Below are 26,522 nucleotides of genomic sequence, written 5' to 3'. Positions count from 1 at the left end.
ACCGACCCACCAAGTCTCCGAGAAAATAGGCGGAAAACAGTTTTTACTAATTCGACCTCAGATGACCCCTGGGTGACCTTGACCCACTAATCGATACAAACTTGTTCTGTATTAGGTGAAGATGCACCTACCCACCAAGTTTCATGCCCATATGACAGTTTTTACTAATTTGACCCCTAGGTGACCTCTGGTGACCTTGACCCACTAACCAATATAAACTCGTTCTTCCTCATACCAAGCTGCACCCACCCGTCAAGTTTGAGGAACGTGCGACCCCCAGTCTCCGAGAAAAACAGTTTTTACTAATTTGACCCCTGGATGACCTTGGGTGACCTTGACCCACTAACCAATATAAACTCGTTCTTCCTCATACCAAGCTGCACCCACCCACCAAGTTTGAGGAACGTGCGACCCCCAGTCTCCGAGAAAAGAGGCGGACAGACAGACAGACAAACAAACAGATGGACAGATTCTGGTGAATTATAGAAAGACTAGGCGGTTACCCGTATTTCGCGGTTCTCGGCTGTGGCGATTACCTGGCTGATGGCGACTGTACCCACCAAGTTTTATGCCCATAGGACAGTTGTTACTAATTTGACCTCAGATGACCCCTTGTGACCTCAAAATGCCCTTCCAAAATTTGGCTCTAAATGTTGACTGTACCCTCCACGCTTCATGCCCATACGACAGTTTTAGTAATTTGACCTTGATGACCCCAAAATGACCGTCAAAAAATTTGACTCTAAAAGTTGACTGTACCCACCAAGTTTCATGCCCATACAACATTTTTTACTATTTTGACCTCAGATGACCCCTGGGTGACCTTGACCCACTAATCAATACAAACTTGTTCTGTCTTAGGTCAAGATGCACCTACCCACCAAGTTTCATGCCCATATGACAGTTTTTACTAATTTGACCTCAGACGACCCCTGGGTGACCTTGACCCACTAACCAATACAAACTTGTTCCGTCTTAGGTCAAGATGGACCTACCCACCAAGTTGCATGCCCATATGACAGTTTTACTAATTTGACCCCTAGATGACCTCTGGTGACCTTGACCCACAAACCAATACAAACTTGTTATGTCCCGGGTCAAGACGCACCCACCCATCAAGTTTGAGGAACGTGCGACCCCCCAGTCTCTGAGAAAAACAGTTTTTACTAATTTGACCTCTGGATGACCTTGGGTGACCTTGACCCACTAACCAATACAAACTTGTTCTGTCTTAGGTCAAGATGCACCTACCCACCAAGTTTCATGCCCATATGACAGTTTTTACTAATTTGACCCCTAGATGACCTCTGGTGACCTTGACCCACAAACCAATACAAACTTGTTATGTCCCGGGTCAAGACGCACCCACCCATCAAGTTTGAGGAACGTGCGACCCCCAGTCTCTGAGAAAAACAGTTTTTACTAATTTGACCCCTGGATGACCTTGGGTGACCTTGACCCACTTACCAATACAAACTTGTTCTAATTATTGGCTTTCGCAGATCTCAGAATCAGGGTGTGTCCTTTGTCTAGGTCTGACGAAAAGGTCACCGTGGAAACTTTTGTTTGTTAGTCCAAGATCCACCCACCCACCAAGTTTGAGCTCCATAGGGGCAATTTGAAATGTCTACCTTTTTTGACCTATGACCTCTTAACCGTAGGTCTGACTGAAAAAGGTCACCGTGGAAACTTTTGTTTGTTAGTCCAAGGTCAACACACCCACCAAGTTTGAGCTCCATAGAGACAATTTGAAATTTCTACCTTTTTTGACCTATGACCTCTTAACCGTAGGTTTGACAAAAAGGTCACCGTGGAAACTTTTGTTTGTTAGTCCAAGATCCACTCACCCACCAAGTTTGAGCTCCATAGGGGCAATTTGAAATTTCTACCTTTTTTGACCTATGACCTCTTAACCGTAGGTCTGATTTAAAAGGTCACCGTGGAAACTTTTTGTTTGTTAGTCCAAGGTCAACACACCCACCAAGTTTGAGCTCCAACGGGGCAATTTGAAATTAGACTTCAATTGGACTTGACCCCGGCCTTGACCGTTGACCTTAAAAAATATAAACTCGTTCTTCCTCATACCAAGATGCACCCACCCACCAAGTTTGAGGAACGCGCGACCCCCAGTCTCCGAGAAAAGAGGCGGACAGACAAACAGATACACAAACACACAAACAGATTCTGGTGAATTATAGTAGGATTAAATAAATGATGACAAGGTAGCGAATCAGAGTTTGCTACAGAGGTGTAATCACAATCATAAGTCAAAATTAAAAATGGAATTCACTTCATATCAAATGCATGTATTGAATTCATAGCACTGTTTTAATCAGTGGCAATTATGGTCTGGTATTGAATGTCCACAGAAAGACCAAGATATAACTGTTGATGGAGGCAAGAAGGTGTTGTTTCCGGAGCATCTGCATGCCGGTCAAATACAGAGTGGAATCAAGAGTGGTCGCTATAAGCAGGGTGCATTCCAGGCAAGCAGGGAAAACTACAGAGAAGCTTATATCAATGTACATGGTGAAGAAAAACAGGTAAGCACTGGTAAGGGGTTGTGTGTGGGGGTGGGTGTGTTGGGGTAGGGTGTGTGAATGTGTGTCAGATACAGAGTGGGTTCAAGAGTGGTCGCATCAAGCAAAGTACATTCCAGGCAAGCAGGGAAAACTACAGAGAAGCTTATATCAATGTACATGGTGAAGAAAAACAGGTAAGCACTGGTAAGGGGTTGTGTGTGGGGGTGTTGGGGTAGGGTGTGTGAATGTGTGTCAGATACAGAGTGGGTTCAAGAGTGGTCGCTACAAGCAGGGTGCATTCCTAGCAAGCAGGGAAAACTACAGAGAAGCTTATATCAATGCACATGGTGAAGAAAAACAAGTAAGCACTGGTAAGGGGTTGTGTGTGGGGTGTGGTAGCTGGGGTGTGGATGTGTGAGTGTACATGGTGAAGAAAATTTGCTATCCATAGACCAGGGTGTTAGCTTCAAATTATTTCAATTAATCTTGGTGATGACACTGGCAGTGATAACATTATAACTCAGTATTGGGCTATTCCAGTTGAAATCCATACACCCCCTATGAAAGACATGACATCCATCTTCCACACAGGGAGTTACCTGAATGAGTGACTCCATTTTAAATCTTCATTCCCTGTGTGGAAGATTAAAGTCATAATGTACGATCTTTTTTCAGAATTTACCTTTATTTTTTTCAAAACCGATTTTTTGGCATATTTGTAATACTTACACATGTTCTAACTTAAATCTATGAGCAAACTGTCAAATTCGTTCTATTTGTAGTAAAACGGGACGATTTTCTGTTGGTCCAACATAAAGTCATAATTTTTTTAGATTATGACTTTATGTCGGCCACGATATCGCAAACCGTAGTCTCGTACAAATTAAGTTGGTTACGCTCCCTCCACATGTTGAGGGAGCGTAACCAAACTGGCCGCGTAGGAGACTTAACTCTGAGGCCGCACATGCTGTCCTAATCCAAATAGTGCGAGATGTTTCGAGTGATAGAGGTGAAGATTATGATGTTGTTTCTTTGCAAATTCCCATTTTTTTTCGCGTTCAAATGTATTGGGAACTTTCACAATGATTGTATATTATCATTTTAGAAGAAAAAAAGAAAAATCTAAAAATTTAAAAAGATCGTACATTAAGGCTTTAAGGTCAGGCCTTCATTCAAGGCTTCACCAATCAGACTTTAGTAGTGATGGTTGCCTGGTTGGTGTCATATACAGATTGTCCTTGAAGATAACATAATAAGTGTAATCCTTATCATGAAAATCTACTTTGTTATTCAGGTCTTCATCAAAGGCTTAGCCAATCAGAATCGTGGTGTTGATGGCGATGTTGTTGCCATAGAGATTCTCCCTGAAGATCAGTGGACCTGTCCCTCGTCCTTAATGGCTACAGATGAGTCCAAGAAGGAGGAAGATGCTGAAAAAGATCTAGAAAATGTAAGTCGACACTGTTTTGGCAAAACCTAGTAACTCCATTAGCTGCTAGGTGTTAAATCTGTGCAATACAATATAATGTATTGTACTTAAGTTATTGTCTGCAATTTTTGCATTTTCTTGTTGCTGTTAGACTAAGTTCCAGAACAGGCATGAGAATTTTAAAGCTTTATAGTCTGAATTCAGGCTATTTTGTTATCCAAATATACACATTTTTATTTTTAGGCCCATTTTAAGTACTCATGTCTGCTAGAAGAAAACCTAAATATTGTAGTGCATTATTGTAGGATACATAGTCCCAACCTATTTTATTTGACCATGGACTAGTAAAGTACATTGGCTAAGATAAGTGAAAAAAGTGCATTGGCTAGATAAATTAAATATCCTGAATGTCCAAGTGCTAAAATAAAAGCTACTCAGGCGCGTAGAAAGGGGGGACAGGGTGGGCCGAAGTCCATGGGCCCCGGGGTTCAGGGGCCCTGAGCACAAAAGCGAAAATTAAATAAGGGCTGATGATGGAGAGCAGGGCCGGATTTTTATACCATTGGGCCAGATGGACCCGGGCCCAGGGCAATTTTGCCCTTTCTTTTAACAGCATGTTTTTTGGTCAAAATAGGGCAAAATTGTAAAATTTTCCGTGCTTCACGCGCATTCAAGTACCAAAAATTCATGTTGATCTGGGGCCAAAGTAGTCTGAAATTGAATTGAACAAAATATGTTAGTCCCCCTTTAGTTAAACCAAAACTTGGCCACTGACCTTGAGTGCACATGCCTTCCTCGGCACGTGAGTTCGGGGCCTCCAAATTTTGGCCTGGCCCAGGGCCCATAAGTAGGATAAAAGGGCCCGTACTGTTCCTTGTCCATGGGCCCCTTATGCTCTTGCTATGCCCCTGAAGCTAATAACACTGAAAGATGGTATATGAATGTTGTATGCAACATGTCCTTGTAAATGCTTCAGAGCATTAAATTAAGGCCAACAAAAATTGTTATGTTGGCGTAATGGGCTGATCGAAAATAGGGCAGGTAGGTTGGGATTTAAAAAAAATTTTTTTTTTAGGAACTGTTTTTGAACAATGTTGAACGAGTTAAAACATTCCTTTTTCGCACGACAAACGCATCCTTCGCAACTTCACCATCTTCCTCTCTTTGTACTTCATCAAAACTGCAAACCACTGTAACCAGATGTCGGTATGGAAGGTCCTGTGAGGTTTGCATTAGCTCGATCAATTGCATGTCTCGATATCCGCGAGTCAAATCGTCTCTCGCTGCCTGGACTCTTTGCACGATATATACGTGTTGGAATTCATCACACAGTTTCTGCGCAAAGTCCCCGACCAAAATGTGTAATTCCACCATTCTAATCGATTGGAATATTGTTTTTGAACCAGATTTACCAAACACTGAAACAGGGTAGCCGTCAGAGTATAAGTAGTCGGAGGCTGCCTTGACGAACACTGGTTTGGTACTTCCGGGTTGAGTAAAATTCTGTTTTTCCGAGGAGCACCATCGTATTTTTAGGGTCGGTCAATCGGTTTTTTTATTGGTTTTTTTTTCAACAAAAAAAAGTGTAGGGTCGGGCCTAATAATAAGGTCGGTCGGGTTACGCCAACATAACAATTTTTTTTTTGGCTTAAGTGTCAGAGCACTAAAAACATGCTTTGAAGATCATAAAGCAAGATAAAAAAGAGAGCTGTATAAAAGAAATTTGGATAAGGGAGGTTGAACTGTATGTAGTAAGTATTTCAATGTTTAAAATATCTGCCATTGATTTTGTGACACCTTTTTCCAAGAATAGTGCAATGTATTTTTGAAACATGCTATGATTATCAAAACTGCCGCTTAATTACATGTAGCTCGCAAAAAAAATACAGGTCAGTTGCCTTTTTACAGAACATAAACAGTAATGTATGTTTGTTTGTTTGAGCTTCCTAAAGGCATGGAAATCTGCTTTCATTGCAAAAAAACCCAAGTTGTGCACATATCAATTAGTGGTTTTTAGCGGGTTCGCCGTCGGACAAGTGTAGAACTGTCAAGCTTTCGTCAGGAGTAGTTCTGACTTCTTCAGGACAAAGTACCTAAGAATGAGATATGTAGGCCGCCCCTTGCCTACTGGCTCTTACTGGCTCTTACTGCTTGTTTTCTGTAGACAAGGGGCAGTCTTCAGTGAACAGCTCTTTTCAGAGCCACCAAAAACCCTTAAGATTAGCAGATAGGCAAGATCTGCTTGTTCTCTGTTGGCACTAAAAACACACTAATTGTTATGCATTCCCGTCGTAAAAGCCCATCCCACAATTTGTGCACATATTTTTGGATTTTTGTCCACACGCCTCCTCCCCTGAACAGAATTGATATAGAAGTATTAATACATGTTAAATCCATTATGATACTTTAATCCATGATACAAAATGTAAATCTATCAGGTTTGGAAGGTAACTAGATTGGGTACTTATAGTACAGATTAATGATGTCTTTGTGAATCAAGTTCATGTATTTTGGAAGTATTCATATCGAGAGTTAATGCAAGTATGCCCCCCCCCCATCTGCAATAGCTGCCAGGTGTCAACATAAATTAAATGTTAAATGTCTATAGGGCAGCTATTGGAGTTGCCTTCATATCACTTTCCTGACATGTATGTCAACTTTGCTTCCACAGGGACGATGAAAAAGCCAAAGCAGTACCAGCTGAGAAGAAGGGCGAAGTGTTACCTACAGGGAGAGTGGTTGGCATCATTAAGCGTAATTGGAGACCATACTGTGGAGTCTTACAACCGTCATCTATATCTGGGGTATGTATGTGTAGTGTCTAGGTATACACTGTGAAATAAGGTGCCTTTGTCCTCATAGCACATTGGCGATATTATGTGCTGGTATTAAATAGTGATTTTCATTGTTTTGCCTAATCTGTTCTGGTCAAAATTTATAATGGACATATCTGACAGTGAATAGAAATAGACCGAATAACAAAACAAATACTTCTGTTACCAAATATTCAATGTCAAATAAGAGTATGAAGTAATGATCTAGCAGGATTAATTACCATAGCGATCGGTCAGAATTATTTTTGAATGCCAGTGTATTGCCCTGCACTATAAGCAGTCTGCACTCATCACCTGACATGCCTGTTGTACATGTGCAATCGTACAGGTGCGAGTGAAACAAACATGGCCTTAGCATGTGAAATTTCATAAGAATTACGATCCATACCTATTCTTCGATAATCTATGGTGCAATGCAGAGGAACAGGGTATGTCTAGTGTAGGGCAATACATTCAAAAATAGTGTTGACCAGTCGCCATGGTAATTAATCCTGTTGCATCACTACTTCCACAGCGAATTGAAAACTCAGTTAGCTTGATCACATCAAATGTTAACATTTTTTGTTACTGTTGTATTTCAGACGACACGGCATCTGTTTATGGCAGCTGAGCGCAAGATTCCTAAGATCCGAATTGAAACACGACAAGCAGAAAGCCTTATGGGAAACCGTATCATAGTATCAATTGACTCATGGCCAAGGACGTCTAGATATCCACTGGTGAGTATATGTTGGTTTATTCCAGTTAAAATCCATACACCCTGCATAGAAGACATGACCTTAATCTTCCACACAGGGAAGACAAAACTGTAAAGCATGTGAATTCTATGCACAAACATTGCAGTATGCCAGGCATAAAATTTATTCTCCAAATGTTGACCTGTTTCTAAAGCAAATTGTTGATTGATGTTTTAGGGTCATTTTGTGCGCAAGTTGGGTGGAATTGGTGATAAAGATACGGAGAATGAAGTGTTGCTGTTGGAACATGATGTACCACACCAAACCTTCTCAGAGACGGTACTCAGCTTCCTGCCCAAGATGCCCTGGTGTATAACAAAAGAGGTGAGAAATAAGAACCAGAAAAGATATACTTTGCAACATGATGCATCACCTCACTGCATCAAATGGCACTTCTATTACTTTGTACAGGTTAGGTTCCCTTTGTTTTCATGTTGAGAATAGACTAGCTAAACATGGGTTGATAGTCAAGAAATAAACATAGTTTACAAGATCTGGATGTGCTCTGTTCATTGAGGTTCTTTTTGTCGACCCATGTTGCACAAGATAACAAATCATTACAGAAAATTGAAATGGAAGAAATGCATTGTGGGACGTGTAAGATATATTCTCTGAGTAAGAACCAAGAAAGCAAACTCTTGTCAACCTGAAAAGTGCTATGATCTGTAGCTATACTTAGAAGAAATGGAAAATTCCATACATAGCGGTAAAATGTAAATAGAAAGCCTAATTAAACTTTCACGCTACTCAAACTTGGTACCAGTGGCGTAGCGTGGGTCATCATATTGGGAGGAGGGGGCACCGACCATGATTGGGGGGCACTGTGTCTGATTGGGGAAGGGCACAAGCTGTTTTCCGGCAATTTTCCTGTGGGTTTTTTAACAATTTCAGATTGATTGGGGGGCACGTACCCCCCATGCCCTTATGACGCTATGCCACTGCTTGGTACACTCACTAGAGAGCTTTCATCAGCTCAATATATGATAGTCAAGGCTCAATATACTATATATCCACAGCTCTTAAGCAGCAGCAGCTCTATAACATGAATAAGTGTGAATAAAATGCAGATTATTTAAATTTTTCAAAATTATAACTGGACTAGTAAGTTTGTCCTGAACATGCATGAAGTGAGTTGATGAAAACATGTTTTGTCTTGTTTAGGATGAGACAGTTCGAGAAGATTTGCGCTGGATAGATGTTGCCAGCGTGGATCCGCCTGGGTGTACAGATATTGATGATGCCCTGCATTGCAGAGACCTTGAGAATGGTAATCTAGAGGTGAGTAGAACACACACCCACACAAACATGTACACCCCCTACACATTTTCACTGACAACTGTGGACCCGTATTGTGTGTGTGGCTGTTAACAGTGAAACCGTGGACCCACACACACAGACATATCATAATCCAAACGTGGACTTCTGTGATATTTCTGTGATACACCTATGATAGAGTTATGCTGTATAGCACCATCTGCTGCTGTTTTATGACCGTGGATGTCCACGTTTCGCAGTGTGTGGTTTTTCACTACGTAAATGTGGACTCAAATTCCATGTTTGTAGGTGAAAATAAAGCGCACACACCTATAGCAGTAGGTGTGTACCATAGGAAAAGCAGTTTTGATTTCAATAAGCTAGTCAAGACTCTGCTGTCTTTTTGCACATGTCATACTAAGCAATTGCAATGAGTGTATCATTTTGTTTGTGTGTGACATCACTTCCGTTGGTTATCGGGAAAACGATTACTTTAAGGCAACCTTGATGCCACATCTGAATGCTGATAGCAATTTTACAATCCCTACAGGCCTATTGTTTTGAGGAGAGCTGGAGCTGTCACTCTGCTACAGCTCTCCTTAATTGCTTTTGGTGTGAGCTATAAATCATTCCCCTTAATTGCAATCAGGGGAGCTGTTTTTTATGACTTCACCCAATATTTTGTTGAAGTTAATTCACAAATTATGACTAAATATCAATAAAATTGGTTTTTACCCAATTCAATGGATACAGGCAACATAATAAACACATAACATGATGATATTATAATTGAAGACAGAGAAAAAAAAAAGACTAGTTTGCATCTGACATCACTGTCAATCAAATTCCTTATGATCCTTGATTGGTTAATAGCGCGTAAAAGGAAGGTCGATTTATCTGGTGTCGATCGGAGAAAAGGAATAGCAGAAAATGGCAAAAAATTACGTACTTTTACAAGGTAAAAAGCAACTTTCCTAGGCATTGCTGACATGGTGCCTTCGCGTTTCCAACTATAAAGACCTAACTTTTGAGATGGTTTGTATATTTGAAGGTGCAAAATTAACAATAAGGCGTCCGGTTTTATACCGCCGCGTTCAGCAACTCATATCATCACAACACTTGTAAACAAACCGTGCTCGACTTTAATTGACATATGACGTCAGACGCAAACTAATCTTTTTATCTCTGTCTTCCAGTATAGTTATAAAATGTTTACTGTATTGTGTTTTGTCAGGTTGGTGTTCACATAGCAGACGTGTCTCATTTCATCCGCCCTGGTAATGCGTTAGATGAGGAAGCCAGCAGTAGAGGAACAACAGTGTATTTATGTGATAAGGTAATAAGCGACAGCTTTTCTATTCAAGACATTCTTGATATTCTCAATTAGGTTATACCCAGTGTAGGCACCGGGGGCACCACTGGGGCATGGGGAAGATGCCTTCCAGTCAGAGATCTTGCCACCCCCACCGCTGTAAAAATCAAAAATGTACAATTTTTGCTGCAAATTTGTAGAAATACCCCAATGCCCTGTCCCCCTGGAAAAAATTCTTCTAGTGCCACTACAAAAATCAGTGAAAACATTGTGATGCATTTCGTATTTGCCTACTCTAAACTTGGTTGAGGTGTGTTGGATAGGTGACTACTGCATGCCTCTCACTATTGACACCTAGCTATGTTCGATCTCCCCTTAAGTGTCAGATGCAAGCTTTGTATTCATAGTTGTCCCATCCATGTGTTTGCCTTGGAATTCACAGTTTTGTTCCTTGTATTTTAAACAGATTTACGTGTCCCCTCGTATCCATATTTGAAATTATTTCTTTGTGAGTTATTGGTGTCCTTTATGCACTGCACAAGAGAATCTGGATCCTTCATTTTGAATAATATATTGAATAAGTTATAGTATTTCTGTGAGAATGTTGTCGGCTATCACAGTACAGGTGCAGCCAGTCCCTGTGTGAGTGATCGAGTTTTCTTCAGACGTGTCTCCAACATCACTAGTACTATGATGACCGACGGCGTACTTGTAGAAATACTACAACTTATTATGCATTTTAAACTCTTCCTTTCAGTGAATGTTCTTAGTCATCCAGTAGTTGTAAACAGAGATTTGAAAGTTAATCTAATACTGGAACTTACTTTTTGCAACTTTGCTACGTTGAGTCTGGAGCCACCAGACTGGGTGACCCGCTGGACTGGTCACATGATAGACAGCTAGGTATCTTCTTGATGACTCTGTCCCCCTCTCTTGTTTAGTGATGGTCACTCAATATGCTCCCTCCCTGGTGGCTTCTTTTATGCCTCTCCTTTGCCACTGTTCCAGTATTAGACTTATTTCAAAAGCTACTCTTTTCTGTTGCAATGTTTGAAAGATTACAAACTAATTTTAACATATATGTATTTCTATTAATTCAGCGTATAGACATGGTTCCTGACTTGCTGAGTTCCAATTTGTGTTCACTTCGTGGAGGTGAAGAGAGATTAGCATTCTCCTGCATATGGGAATTGACTCACACAGCTGATATCGTGAAGACAAGGTTTTGTAAAAGCATCATCAAATCTAGGGTAGGTGTGAATATATGTATGGTGCGATCAAGTGAGTCGTTTGTCTAGCAAAATCAAAATTCAGTATTCAATTTCAACCAAGTATAACAGGGATGTGGGGATTTTAGCATCAGTAAGCGTATATGAACAAAATCAGTTATTTAGCACGGTGGCTGAGCAGAACAGGCTTTGATTCATAATCAAAAGTTTGCAAGTTTGAGTCCCGGCGACATCATCGTGTTGTGCTCTTGAGTTAGGTACTTTATCTTGATTACTCCTTCACCCAGATGTATAAATGGGTTGCGACATTCTTAAATGCTGGGAAGGTAACAGACTCACTGTGGGAGATGTGGCCATCCCACTACAAACATTTTACGGTGGAGTCCGACCTAATCGCTAATGAAAGAGAGATGAGCACTACGTCCTGTAAAAAAGTGCAGGTTCGACTCCTTTACCCTTGCCTTTTTAAGCGTATGTGTGTGACCACCCACCATGAATGGGCTGTAATGTCAGCGGAGCTTTTTTGAGATATGGGACATTGAATCTCTCAAAAAACAATAGGAAACAAAGGATTTACCCAAGAGTTGGTTCTCCCAAAAGCGTACTGTCTAGTGATGATGGCATGGGTGAACGACTCTTGTTCCCTAATAGCATTTCACAATAAGGATAGTTTGATCTTATGTACTCTGAGTAGGCAAGGTAGGCAACCAAGCAGTATCAGAGCTCCTACGTTGGGACATCCTGAGACCTTATAGCATCTTGACCACATGATGGTGGAATTTCTCAAGTCTACAGTTGTGCAGTTTTGTCTTCAGCCAGAGTTCTGTTCCATAAGTCAGCCTAGGCAGGACATATAAGTTGTATATCTGAGCTCCCACTATTGGATTCAGACCACTACACTCATGAAGATCAGTGCTGAGAAGGCTGTATAAACATTTCCGGGCTGAGTCAATGTTGCTCTCTACACGGGTCTTGTTCAAGCTAGTAGTGGTGCCATGGATAATGCCGAGATGAACTGCATCCTATGTCACCTGCAGGGGTGCATCTTCAAGAACTAGTTGTTGGGGCTGCTCACTGGCGCTCTTTTGGTAGTAAAGCAGCGCGCTCTTGTTGGTGTTGATGGCAAATCTGTTGTGATGCGTATATTCTTCCATAATATGCAGCAGCTGTTGTGTGCCCTTCTTCATCTTTGCTAAGTAAGACCACGTCATCCACCACTAGGACATGAAGCAGGAGTGGAGCCGATTTTCAGCCTGGCAGCAGACCTTTCAAGGGAGAGAAAAATGTTATTGATGAAGATCTTATACGATAAGGGTGACCCTTTGCCACCTCTTGCTTCACACCTTGCTTGATTGGGAAGCCTTCAGAAGTTCTGCCTTTCCATCCCACTGCAGCAGTGTTATTCTTGCTCCAGTGGTGCAGAACAGCCCATATATCTTTAGGGATTCTTAGAAGTGCCATCTTCCTGAATAGACCATCTTGCCAATCAATCAATCAATCAGTTACATTTATGTCTTTGCGCCAAAATCATTTCAAAATGTTCAACTGTGCTCATTAGCTCAACTACTAAACTACTGCTGATAAGCATCCTGAAATAGGTGGCTCTTCAGGAGCTTAAACTGTTCAAAAGTACAATTTTTGATTTGACCTGGTTGTTTATTCCACAATCTGGGAGCATAGGCAGCAAAAGCTCGGTCACCAAAAGAAACACATTGCGTTCTTGGCTCAACAAGAGAGGTACCATCTGAGCATTATGATCTAAGCTGCATTTGTGTAACTCGAATTGAAGCATATCAATGATGTCGGATGGAGCTTGACTGTGAAGTGCTTTATAAACAAGAGAGAGAATTTTGTAGTCAATGCGTTGTTTGCTTGGAAGCCAGTGGAGTTCATTTACGAGTTCTGAAGTGATGGAGTCAAACTTGCGTTTAATGAAAATCAGCCTTCCTGATGTTCACTGGACATTTTGAAGTTTGTTCTGCAGTTTCTTACTTATTCCCGCCAACAGACTATTGCAATAGTCAAGGCGGGGTGTCACTTGTGAATGAATAGCCATTTTAGTGGCATCTTCAGTGAGCAATTTCCGCGCACATACAATGTTCACAAGATGATAGTTGGCAGTTTTATCAGTCCAGATACTTGAGCAGACATTGTCATTCCAGTGTCAAACATGGCGCCCAGATTTTTGATGGGGTCTGATTTAATGGTGACATTAACACGTACCAGCAACATTCATGCTGGAAAGATTGATCTTGGCAAGTTGTGCTCGCAATCAAGTAACTACACTTATGTCTTCTCCACATTTAACTTGAGAAAATTGGCTACCATCCACTCATGCTACAAACTGCATGAACAACGCCAGTGGGTGTGACCGGACAGATGGAAACATATCACATCAAATGCCTTTTCTGCATCTAGAAGTGTCATGTTGGTTGGTGTCCTGGGCAGGTTCCTTTGCACAGCTTCATTGACAACCAGAGAGGCTGACATAATGGATACTGATGGTGTAAATCCAAATTGCAGTCTATAGTGGGAATTCCAATTGAATGAACGCAGCTTTCAATAGCATGACAAATTTTTGCGTACACTGCGCGATGTACGCCAGCATGTGCGACTGAGCGTGAGTAATGCGAAAGCGAATCTAACCATGCCAACACACTCATGATTGGTTAGCATTGTATCCAAGGTCGTGCGCTCGCGTTGTAGTTTGAAATACGCGGTATACGATCGCGGTTGGATCGAGTACAGCAGTTGAAAGCTGCGTTCATTCAATTGGAATTCTTACTATAGATTGCTGATGCTTGAAGAATGTCTCGACTCTTTTGGTGATGATGTCTTCAAAGACTTTACCCAAGGTAGATGTTATGGTGATACCTCTGTACTTACTGGGGTCATCTTTGGAGCCTTTCTTCTTCCAGATTGTCTTAATACACATTATTAAACAGTTTGGTGACATGTGGAAGCACCACATCCTTTGCATAGATCAGATGTTCACCTGAGATGTCGTCAACATCGGTTGCCTTACCCTTCTTTAGAGCCGAGAGAGTCAAATAGGTTTCTTCCATGGTGATGACGGTTGGGGTGTTATCTTGTATTGACTCAGGAGAATGAAGTAATATTGCCACATCCATCTCTACATTCTTCTGATGCTCATCGTCAAATGAGGTAGACATTATGGGTTTACCTAAGTCATTGAAGTAGGAGGCAAAACCTGCACACACTTCATCTGGACCTTCGTGCAGAACACCTTAGTACTTTAGTGAAGGTGTGTTAACTTCACTACTTCTTCTTTGTTTGTTGACCAGCCTGTGAAAGATCTTTGGGTCAGTAAAGTTGGTCTCCATTAGCTGCTCATGCAGATCAGCATCCTTCATGGCCTTGTCTTTCCTAACCTGGTATCTCAGCTGTTTCTTCTTTATCCTGAGCACCTTGGTAGAGGGGTGTTGTCTTCCTGGACGTCCTGCCTCTTTTCATAGATGGAACACCTTTTTGCTTTCTTCCTGCTTGTGAACAGCAGTAAGGGAGATCTTCATCATGTTGCTGGCAGAGGGTTTGCTGGTAGGTATGTGTTTGGTCGTTGCAGCTTTAATAGTGCGCTGAAGCTCAGCGACAGCATTCTTGATCCCAAATTGACTTCCCATATCAACCTCCGACGTCAGGGTGGACTCAATCTCATCATTGTAGGCTTTGAGGTCCCCTTTTTCCCACTTGACGATACTTCTCTTCATGGTGCGTTGTTATAAGCCTCTTTTCATGGCGATACACTTGCTGATTTGGCCAGAGACAGGCACATGATCAGAGGTATTGAGAGGTGTCACACTATCATCAAGCTGGAGAACTCTGATGTTGCCAAGTTGATTGGTTTTTGTACAAATTTGAAGTATGTAGTCAATGGTGAATTGGTCAATTCTGTTGGAGGGGTATAACGTGAGGACAGAAGGATAATTGGCAGATATGCGGATATTCTTGTTGTTGCAAAAATCAATCAGGATCCTGTCATGGCTGTTGGGTGGAGTTCTATGAAGTCACCACAGATGATGATGTCATGGGTACTCTGGAATCTCTCTGCCAGGCTTTCCACCTGCTCCAGATGATCTCTAAGTGCATCCTCTGAGTTGTTCCTTCCCCTAGATGGCATGTACACATTGATTATATTATTATCATTATTAACAGCATTTATAAAGCGCCTTTACTAAAGGACAAAGCGCTGTACAAAACAAAGCAACCTTAAGAAATACAAAAACATTTAAAACAATCAAAACCTTAAAAATACACATATAGCATAATTAAAGAAGTAGTTAAAAACTTGATACATGTACAAAGCAATGATTACTATCCTAAAATAAATACCAAAATGAAAACAGAAACCTTATATAATGTACAGAAGTAAAAACCTATTATGAAACAAACTGATATATGCTAAAAAGCAATTCTAAAAATTAGGCAAAAACACTTTAAAAACAAGGAAAATCAGCATGGAGGCGGTGAATTCCTTTGATGGGTTTAAATAAGTTTTGAGTTGTTTCTTAAAATGATGCAATGATGTCGGGATGGAGTTCCAGAGTCTTGGTGCAACTGCACGAAATGATAATGATACAATCATAACTTGCTCTCTTTGTCATGGTTTGTTATGCAGCAAATCCTGGAATTCTGTGTTTCAAGAGACTCTACTTTAAATTTGGTCATGGATTTATTCTGACATATGAAGGCTGTATATTTTCCCTTTTGTCCTGTGGGGGGGGGGGAGGATTTGGTCATGAGTGTCAAAGCAAACAGCATTGTATGCAATATCTCCAAGCTGTTCAAGCTCCCTCTTTATTTCATAGTCATGAAGCCAATGTTCTTGCAACAATATCAAACTATTCATCAATTCCTGTAGGACATGGTAGTTTGATTTAAAACCCCTCATATTGTAGCATTTGGCAGAACTATACTATCAGCTCTATCAGCTATCTGGATCAGCTCTTAATAGGCGGGAATTATTCGGTTTTTGTTACTGCGCGAGTCAATAAAGTTCCTACTTACGCACGCGTAAATTCACAAAAGCACGAGTCATTCACGCAAAACGCAGTTCGCGTAGGTGCTGCGCCTAGCTGTGTGTACGTCATTCTGTATCAATCCACAATGTTATGAGTCCCCAGCCCCACCTATTAAGAGCTGATCAGAGTATATGTTTCATTTGAACTATGTTTCTACTTCTACGCAAGTACTTGTCAACGCCTGCTCAGCAACTAGACAAGGGATGTGTGTGGTGTCTCAAACATTGGACACTTGTGCGATGTGCTCGCATATATACAATGGTGCAAGTAAAAGGTGGCTCCTAGATTGATGGCTCCTTGAACTGCTCTACTGTAGGCAGTTCAATGATGTTAGGGAGGCGCATCCCAGTCACGCAGAATTCTTGGGAAGAAGCTTTGCCTGTAGTTGTCTGAGCTAGAACCGAGCCGCATGAACCTTTGTTGATGTTGTTGGCGAGTTGTGCGTTGTCTTGGTTTCATGCAGTCTGGAATTGGTATTGTGGTCAAGTGGGCTTGCCTGCATCTCTCCAAGGTGGGCATTCCCAGATCTAATCTCATGGTGGTGACGCTGGCTTCGCGTTGGTAGTTTCCGCATATGAAACGGATTGCCCTGCATTGAATCTGTTCAAGTTGATCTATTTGGTTTTGTCTGTATGGGTCCCAAATAGTGGAGGCATATTTTAGTTGTGATCTTACCAAAGAAATGTAGGCCTGGTGTTTTACGGATGGTGAGCATTTTCCAAGGTTTCTCCTCAACTGGATAATATTTTTTTTAATCCCAAAAACTATCAATCTTATACTTATTACCAGCTGCAATTTATAAGTTGACAATGTGTGTGCAGATTTATACCATGCTTGTTAGAGCCATGCTTGCTACCAACAGACAGTTTCAAAAAGAGTGATGGCTAAATCTCAAAGGTTAATTCCCATTCTTAAACAGTTGTTGTTTTTCCTTTAATATCATTGGTTTTTGCCTGTGTTATACGAGACAATAGAGTACAACTGGGTGCATATTGAACTGCATGGTTGCATGGATCATTTGTGTTGCGTGTAACTTGGTATGTGCGCAGTGATCTCGCAATTGGCGTGGTTTGATATTTTACATGAAGACTCACTCATGGATGAGCTGCAAATGTATCATTGGGCTAGTTCAGTTGAAATCCATACAGGGTGTATCAAAATGATTGGTACCCATCAATTAATTTGACAATTTATGTACAAATTATTTGGATCTTATTTTGAATTTTGATGTGTCAGGCTCATCCATTATCAATGAAAACTGATGGGTTCCAATCATTTTGATACAACTTGTACACCACCTAAGGAAAACGTGACCTTTATCTCTCACACAGGGAGTGTAGAATTCAAATGAAGTCACCCATTCAGGTAACCACATCTGAAATTCACACTCCCTGTGTGGAAGATCTTAGGGGTGTATGGATTTCAACTGGAATATATAACCCAACTGAAATGCTTCCGGAACCAAATGGTTTTGTTATTGTGAACTTTGTACATTTTGACACATTTATTTCATTATAGCCTACTGTATCATAGTTCTGTTTGTTTATCATTTTAGGCAGCGTTTACGTATGAGGAGGCCCAGATGAAGATTGATGACAAGTCTCAAAATGATGCACTATCCAAAAGTCTGAGAGGTCTCAATAAATTGGCTAAAATACTCAAACAACAAAGGCTTGATAATGGGTATGTAATTACTTGTAGAACATAAAAGCCACAGTTGTATTGAGCTTCATAAATCCTGTAACACAACTAAAATATACCATATAGTCAATCTACAATTATAATATATTCTTACACAACTTTGGTTTGCGCAACAGCATGGCGCCTGTGTAACAAACTTGGTCAAAAGGTCAATTTTGTACACAACTGCGCAGTCTCAGTTCAACCAGAGTCTGGTTTTCTCAGTGGTCAACCCAGACAGTTGATGTATGAGGGCAGCAGTCTACCTTTCACACATCATTTTCACACGAAATTAGGTCAAAACCAAATCACAGGAAACAATCTGGGCATTAACTTTCAATGGCTGCCACATTTATGAACAGTTCCTAATATATTTCATTGGATTGAAGTATAAATTTGCATGCAATTTGTTCAGTTTGAATTTAATATGACAGAATAACATAAGAAGTGGGCCATACAGTAACTCATTATATTAAATACAGTATTGTAGGTGGTGAACATAATTTAGGGTGGGAGGTACATTTGTCGGACTAGGGCCTATTACACTGACTTTCAGAAAAGAACGCACTCTCTTGCTCAGATTGATGTGAATACCCTATTAATGAGCAACATATGTAAAGCTTTATGTTCCCTTCATGAGCGCCGTCTAAAGCTTTGACGTGTTATCAGCCAATCAGATTGCCGGTCTTCTGTTGTGAAACGATTGAATGCTGTTTATGCTGTGTTTGCTCTCAAAATGTAAACAAGTAGCGTTTGTCTCTGCCAGCAAGTGTAATAACTGAATGTGTAATGTCATATCAGAAAAAATCTGACATTAAAATCAAGATAGAATGTGAGGCTGTAGAATTTAGCATGGTACTGTACAGCTAGCAGCAAATACTGAAGATAGCAATTCAAACTTACAGAACAGGATATTTACATGCTTTATGAGATAGACATGAGATATTATGATCAAATCAGCATATATATATAATTGTTGATTGCTTGGCGGTGCAGTTAAACAAAATGTGTACACAGAAGATCCTGATAATCCCCTTAATACCATGTTAATATTACTATTTGTTTTATGTAGTGCTTTGGTGTTAGCCTCAGCGGAAGTCAGATTTGATGTGGACAGCGAGACTCACGATCCGATTGATGTCATACAGAAGCAGCTAAGGTAAAATAACTTGGCAAAACATGGGACAACCATGTGTGGGGGTGAGGGTAGGGGTGTGTGTGTCAATCTATGTGTGTAGATGAAGGTAGACATAGGATGGTGTATGGTGCATACTTACTACCGATTTTACTGAATGTTATTTTACAGGGAAACCAATTCTATGGTGGAAGAGTTCATGTTGTTAGCCAACATCTCAGTTGCTATGAAGATCCAAGAGGAATTCCCACAGTGTGCCTTGCTTCGTCGCCATCCATCACCGGCTCCATCAAGTTATGAGCCTGTTATCAAAGCTGCATTGGCAAAGGTAAGGTGGAGCAAAATTACAATGAGGTTAAACTCATAAAGCACATTATGTAAGGGACGGTCTACCAGTGTTCCTTACTCCATACTTGGGTGTCCAATTGAGTAGATTGGTGACAGACTCACCCCTACTCCTCAAGCAGTGCCAGCGAAGTGTGTCCTTCTTTCTCTGATCTTCTCTGAGAGTCATTGAAGGTCACCCACCATACAACTCCTTGTTATTTTAGTGTTGTTTCCAGTGGAGGTTGACTTTTGTACACACCCCTAAGCATTCCAGTGCAACAGCCATGAACCTGTTTAGATATCTTGGGAATCATTATTAATGTTAGGACAATCACCCCTAATTAACAAAGCGTCTTTTGTTAAAACTGCATATTTCCTTCTGTACGTATATTCTTTGTAACGGTTGTTGTCTTACGCTATGGAATAGAGAAAGACAGTAAAATCACTGCTGTCCGTCCGTCCGTGTATGTGTTATTAAATAAGGTTATTCTCAATCTTGTGTTTGTAGTCACTATTAACACGAATAAATGTAATAAAGTTGGTATCATTGTATTTCAATAGCTGCAACTCTGTGGTTTATAAAGATACTAGGGTTGGCAGTATTCTAAAATTTGATAAAATAATATATAATAAAAAAGATATTTGAGGAATAAAAGCTTAGTTCTGACCTCCATAATATACATGTGTCTTTCCTGTCATCCATTCCAGGGAGTTAAACTAGAGGTAGACAGTGGTCACGCCCTTGCCACATCACTAGACAAAGCTGTGCTGGAGGGGGAGCCATATTTCAATCGTCTGTTACGTATGATGACAACGCGGTGTATGACGCAGGCTCTGTATTTTAGTTGCGGGACTTTACCTGAGGAGGAATATCTTCACTATGGTTTGGCCACACCAATCTATACACATTTCACCTCGCCTATCAGAAGGTAAGTGTTAGTTGTAGTAACTACAAATTTCGAACGTTTGAGGACTTGTTCTCAACTTGTAGGTACTCCCATAGGGTGCCTCCAGGGTTTTATTTTGGCAAGTTTGAATTAGTATATCTAGTAAAATACTCACTTTAGAAACCTGTGTCACTGATGAATGTCATCTATGATTGCTCAACTTATTCTACGCATCAGCTTTTGTCCAAAGAAATATTTAAAAAGATGATTTTTGAGTGATTTTTATGAGCAGCGAAAAGTCCACTCCACGACTATGTACATGTGAATATGGTGATGAATGCACGCTAAATCGCGGCAACACATACACATAGCTCCTTGGAACTCACGGTCGGAGCCGTGAGTTCCAATTATTGGAACTAGGTAAGTGTAGGCTTTTATAAATGCAGGCATAGCTCACAAAATCCTGTGCTTTGTAACAGCCTTGCACAACCAAATGTTTTCCTCAGGTAACCAAAAACAGTTACGTCATGCCAAGGGACAAGTGGGTTTTTAACATAGTCCACAATGCATGCTACATCTTGCCTTGTGGCTAAGTGTTATTAGTTCAAGTTTGTGTGAAAAAAAACCCATGGTAGTGACATCCTTGAGAAAGCAAGTGGATTTCTAGTTAGATTTGCTTGACAGTTTTGCAACTTTCTTACAAATTTTATGAGTGCTCAATCCCTATTCCAGTTGAAATCCATACATCCTATGGAAGACTTGATCCTGATCTCCAGCACTGTTATATCATCCACTGAAGTTGTCCTGCGGGTCTGGGGTCAAGTCCCGTAGTGAACATCCGGGGTTCAAGTCCCGCACAGCAAAGTGCATCCAGAGTTTTTTTCTCCTGACTTTATCTGCCTCTGCATGTTATTTTTACAAAATAATGTTTAAATGATGCTACCATGCGATGGTATGGTTCTTTCTGCCCGTTGTATATTTAATTTGTTTGCTGATTGTGCGAGTATATTGCAATATATTTGTTTCAGATATTCTGATGTCATCGTCCATCGTATGTTAGCAGTAGCCATCAATGCTGATAAGTCTTATCCAGATCTGCTAGAGAAAATGAAAATCCAGGTACATGTTGCTCTTTTATTCTATTATTGATATTAAATTCATTTGGCAATCTATGAAACTATTACATTTTTCACCCCGATGTGGCAGTGACGTCGATGCGTTGAGGCAGCTGTTTTGTGCACGCATCTATGTGGCGTCTTTAAGTGCCTGCTTGTGTATGCCAGCGCTTTGTGTGTCCGCTAGCTACTTGAGACACACTGACACATCAGGGTGAAAATTGGTATACACTTTGATCAACCTATAAATGGCAAAAATGATTAGGTTTTTGTTGCTGCATTTGAAGATCCAAGAGGCATTTAGCGTATGTTCTGCACCCAACTGTGTATAAGTCATTTTATATCAATCCACAATGTTATGAGTCTAGCCACTTACTAGTTGAACAAATTATAAAAGCATTAGGCCATCTTGATTTAATTGTTTGTCTCAAAGCCTCTGTGTGCATTAGTATAAAAGTTGCCAGCTTTTTGCGCGTTATTCTAGCTGGATTGAGTAAAATTCATTTTTTCCACTGGTTTTTTTTCCAAAATCCACCACAAACATCTCACTTTATTAGTCGTAAATCTCGATACAATTCTTCATCGTGAACACAGTGAAACTCTTATACGCTCATATTCCCCAGTGAATTTTTGTCAAAAAGCCCCTCTCACATTTTGATTACAAAAATTCAAGTAAAAAAATTTAAATATATTTTTCATTAGGGTTTCAACTTTGGATGGACTTTGAGACAAACTATTAAATTAAGATGGCCTTGTGATATAAAAGTACTAAGGTTAGGATTTAGGAAATGGTTAGGTTAAGGGGTATGATTGCATTAATGTCATGGCAAGGTTCAGAATTAAAGAGATTCTTGTGTTAAAATTACATAATGATGTTATTATTCAAAATACCTAAGTGTAAGTCTAAGACAAAAATAAGATTTGATAACATTACAATCACAAGTATATCGCACAAGAAAGCAGCTGAGTTGTCATATGGTTTGAATATGGTATAAATGTTAGGAAATCAGTTAATTGGTCATTAAATGATTTCGGAAATGGAAGACACAACAACCAAGAGGTACTAAGTATATTTTTCAATAAAGGTTTGTTTTAATTTGGGACCTAATGAATTCAACTGATTTAGGCATCAGAACCAAATGTGTTTGATCTTTGGATTGACCATCAATGCTGCTTTGATATTTGTTTTTAATAAACTATCAACTAATTAATCAGAATGGTAAGATTGTATTGGATAATGCATTACGTACAATAATTAAATGTTATAACAATTAACAATAGGTAATTAATTGATATTTCCTAAATCATAAGGATCGACCAAGTATCGATGCTCGATCAAAATATCAAATTTATTTTGTTCTATTACCTTAGCAGTTTTATTGTTTTTGTAAATTGAATTCCATTTTCTTAGCCTGGCATTCTCATTGTTTTGTTAGCAAACTGTTTTTATTAGACAGATCTTATAATCTTCGGTGTTTCTTGTGTGATATTTGTGTTGATTTCTATGCTCAAGAAATTAACTATTAAGCCATTAGGTAACTGATTTGTAAAGTACTTATTTCTTTCAAATGGTGGTTGAAATACTTGAAATATAGTTCTTATTTCTTACATATGTATAGTCTGTTTCGTTTCAAGATGAGAGTAAGCCATGTTGGATTTCGGAGTAGCAGACTCGAATCGCTCATGATAACCTAATCCCACAGGCGTATACACACTCGTAAAAAGGAGATTTGTTCATATGCTGGCAACGTATCCTGCGTAAACGCACTTATTTGAATCTGCCACTACGAAATCCAATATGGCATTACTTGAGACGATACACACTATTCGCCATAGAAGTGACATAATAATTGGATTAACTACCATAGCAATACATGAAAATAAATGTAGATATTTATATAGCGCTTTATGCCATAAACAGCCTCAAAGCCCTTTACATTTATTCCGCCGTCATTAGAATATGTCGGAACCACGTTTGCAGCCTATAATTGGCGCAGGGTTCATCAGTACAACGACTGTGACAACCCCTAACAGCTTCCCATTGCACCTGGGTGGGGTGAGGCAAGCGAGGCAAAGCGCTGTGCCCAAGGGCGCAACACGGTGGTGGGCCGGGGACTCGAACCCATGCACATCAACCAAGCTCTCAGATTATGAGTCCAAGGCCGTAACCACTGAGCCACCGTGCCCTATACAATTTTTGAATATATCGCCCTGCACTAGAAGTAGGTTGCACTCATCACCTGTGTCTGTCTGCAATCATAGATTGAATACAATGCCACTCTTTTCAAAGATACTAATCTTACAGGTGCGTGTGATCAGCATGATATGAATATTCTATAGAATTATGATCCTGGTCTTTATCCTTGTTCTTTGACATCTGTGGTTCAATGCATAGGTACCGCGTGAACGTTGTAGTGGAGTGCGATATAGTCAAAATTGTATTTATCTATTGCTATGGTAGTTAATCTGATTCATTACGTCACTTCTACCGCAAATAGTGCTTGTTTGTTTTTCCCATTTTACATTTAGACATTGTAAACAACAGCATTATAAAGTGTAACACCTGCAGTGATAGAAAATCAGTAGATAGATGAAAGGAAAAACAAATTAATGATCTAATCATGAAACAATTCTGTTTTGTTTTTTTGATTGCAGACTTTATGTAACAATCTCAACTACCGCCACCGTATGGCTCAATATGCAGGGAGGGCCTCTGTCAATCTACACACGCAGGTAAGAACCATATGTTTGATAAGGGCTCAACAGTTTTGCCATCGTAACATTCACTTTACAGAATAAAGTGTAATCGCTATTAATTTGCTTTTATTCCGTACTTATTTACATAAATTTGACAGGTTAAATGTCATTTTGGTTCACTTATTGACAACAATTGGGTGTTTCTAAGGAATAAAGCATAATATATTAATATTTAGCTTTTTTCCATATTAATTAGCATTATTTAGCATATCTGTGCCTGGACAAAGTTTTGTCACCATTTTCTCATCACTTCACAGATGTCAGCTGTTAAAATACCTAGATATGCTTGACATAAAACAAATAGTTTGTTATATTTTCATATTGCTGTAATAATATGTATTGTAGTTTCGGGGGGGCACTCACATAAATTGTCTGTATGCATGTGTGACCAAAAAAACACGTAAAAAGGGGTGTTTTTTTAGGCAAGGTAAGTTACACGTGTGATGCATTTAGGGTCTAAAAAACACTATTTTCAAGAATGAGGGTAGTTTTTTTAAACTTAACAACTACCGTGTGACGCATTTAGGGTCTAAAAAACACTGATTTTCAATAATAAGGGTAGTTTTCTTGAACTTAACAACTTGTTTAGTGTACCTTTTCAAATTTTTGGTAAATTATGAGTCCAAAAAGGGTACATTTTTTTTTTTCATTTTTACTAGCCAAAAACTCATTTGGGGGTAAATTCTATTTTACCTTATTAAGGGGCTAAATTTGCTGGTAGGATAAAACTTCGTTTAGGGGTGTTTCAAAAAATTTGGTCACGCATGTGTACACTATCATACTTGAGTGGCCCCCTGGGTGTAGTTTTTACCACTTGTATGTTTAGATATGTAGTTCATACAACATATAGCACTTTAAGTTTATGTAAGTTGAATGTGTTATGCAGGCTAACATGCAGCTACATATACTGTGCACAACAAGTGTCCGAACACGTAAACAAAAGCAACATCTTAAAGACACTCAACCTAATGTAGCAAACGAAGTAAATTAAATGGCAAAAGAGACCATTTAAAATGTGGGCTATTTCCTTCTTCAGGGTGATTCCTATACCGGTTATTCTAATAGGCTTATTATAGCGTGACAGATCAACACTCACTCGCTGTGCTCATATGTGAAGAAAAAAGAAAACCCTGTTCTATGGGCCTGACCGACCCCGGGGGGGTACTCAAGTTTGGTTTTGGTAGGGACGTGCCGCTGAGATTTTGGAAGTAGACCCATAAATATACCAATTTTTCAAGAAATTTGGACCCATTGATATACCAAAAGTCAAAATTTTTTCGGCCGAATTTACCCAAAATTGTCTTAGTTTTTACAAATTTTCCCAAAATTTTGGGAAAATTTTGGCTAGATTAAGGAAAAATTGGGCTGTTTTCCGAAAAATTGAGAAAATTTTGAAAAAAGGACTCATTCATATACCAAAATAGGCTTTGAAAAAGGGGTCATTGATATACCAGAAGGCTGAAAATGCTACCCATGTTTGCGGCACGTCTCCGTATGGTCATTTGTACTGAGTACCCCCCCCCCAGGGTGACCGACCCAGATTTTGAACAAATTGGGAAAAAAAATTCCCTGTACAAATGAATGCCGACCCAAATTTCGAAAATTTCAGGAAAGGTTTTTTTTTTTGTTGGTATTTTTCCAAATCGCAAAATATTTACAGATTTTGGTTATTTTTTTGGTAATTCCCCCCCCCCAAAAAAAACCCGACCGGCCCTACTTGAAAGGTCCGTCCGCCCGCCCATAGAACAGAGTTGGGTTTTTTTTGTCCCCTGAGGACAAATGCTAACAGTTTGTAATATCATATGTGGAAAAACACTGACATCATACATATACAAGATGCACAAGCCAGCATTGGTAATAAAACCCTATACAAATAACACTGACACACATCTTTGTAACTGAACAGTAAAATCAATTGGCTCAAATCAATTCTTTAATATAAAGAACCCTATAAAGCAGTCCGGAAGAAATGCAATTAAATGGAACTTCTTGGCCGATAAAGAATAGACAATGAAGGAAACGCATGCATGAACTATGAAAGTCACAAAAGGACACATTTTGCCTGATTGAGTGAAATGAAGAAAAATGTGTGGAGAAGGGGTCAATAGTAGTAATAGTAATGATAATGACAGCACTGATAACGATATAGCATCAATTGGCAAAAAACATTATGGTCAACAAAAATAGCAATTTTGTGTGCACTGCTTGTGCATTGTGAAGAATAAACAAAGTACATGTTGGCCTAATCTGCCTGTTTACGTTAAT

The 26,522-nt window shown here is 39.8% G+C and overlaps 1 protein-coding gene across 1 annotated transcript in view; it reads left to right on the top strand.

The window, feature by feature from the left end:
* The window catches only part of LOC140160843 (exosome complex exonuclease RRP44-like), a 136,298-nt gene that overhangs the window by 29,260 nt on the left and 80,516 nt on the right, over positions 1-26,522 (top strand). The window contains exons 6-19 of the mRNA XM_072184161.1: positions 2,370-2,543; positions 3,817-3,973; positions 6,625-6,755; positions 7,367-7,504; positions 7,700-7,846; positions 8,684-8,800; positions 10,011-10,112; positions 11,189-11,338; positions 17,912-18,039; positions 19,109-19,195; positions 19,343-19,499; positions 20,207-20,427; positions 21,414-21,504; positions 24,156-24,233. Coding sequence (XP_072040262.1) covers positions 2,370-2,543; positions 3,817-3,973; positions 6,625-6,755; positions 7,367-7,504; positions 7,700-7,846; positions 8,684-8,800; positions 10,011-10,112; positions 11,189-11,338; positions 17,912-18,039; positions 19,109-19,195; positions 19,343-19,499; positions 20,207-20,427; positions 21,414-21,504; positions 24,156-24,233 — 1,878 coding nt within the window. The remainder of the gene's footprint in view (positions 1-2,369; positions 2,544-3,816; positions 3,974-6,624; positions 6,756-7,366; positions 7,505-7,699; positions 7,847-8,683; positions 8,801-10,010; positions 10,113-11,188; positions 11,339-17,911; positions 18,040-19,108; positions 19,196-19,342; positions 19,500-20,206; positions 20,428-21,413; positions 21,505-24,155; positions 24,234-26,522) is intronic.

This window comes from Amphiura filiformis, chromosome 9 (assembly GCF_039555335.1).
Source record: "Amphiura filiformis chromosome 9, Afil_fr2py, whole genome shotgun sequence".
In the NCBI taxonomy this organism is placed as follows: Eukaryota; Metazoa; Echinodermata; class Ophiuroidea; order Amphilepidida; family Amphiuridae; genus Amphiura; species Amphiura filiformis.
This window is presented reverse-complemented; position numbering and strand designations above follow the sequence as displayed.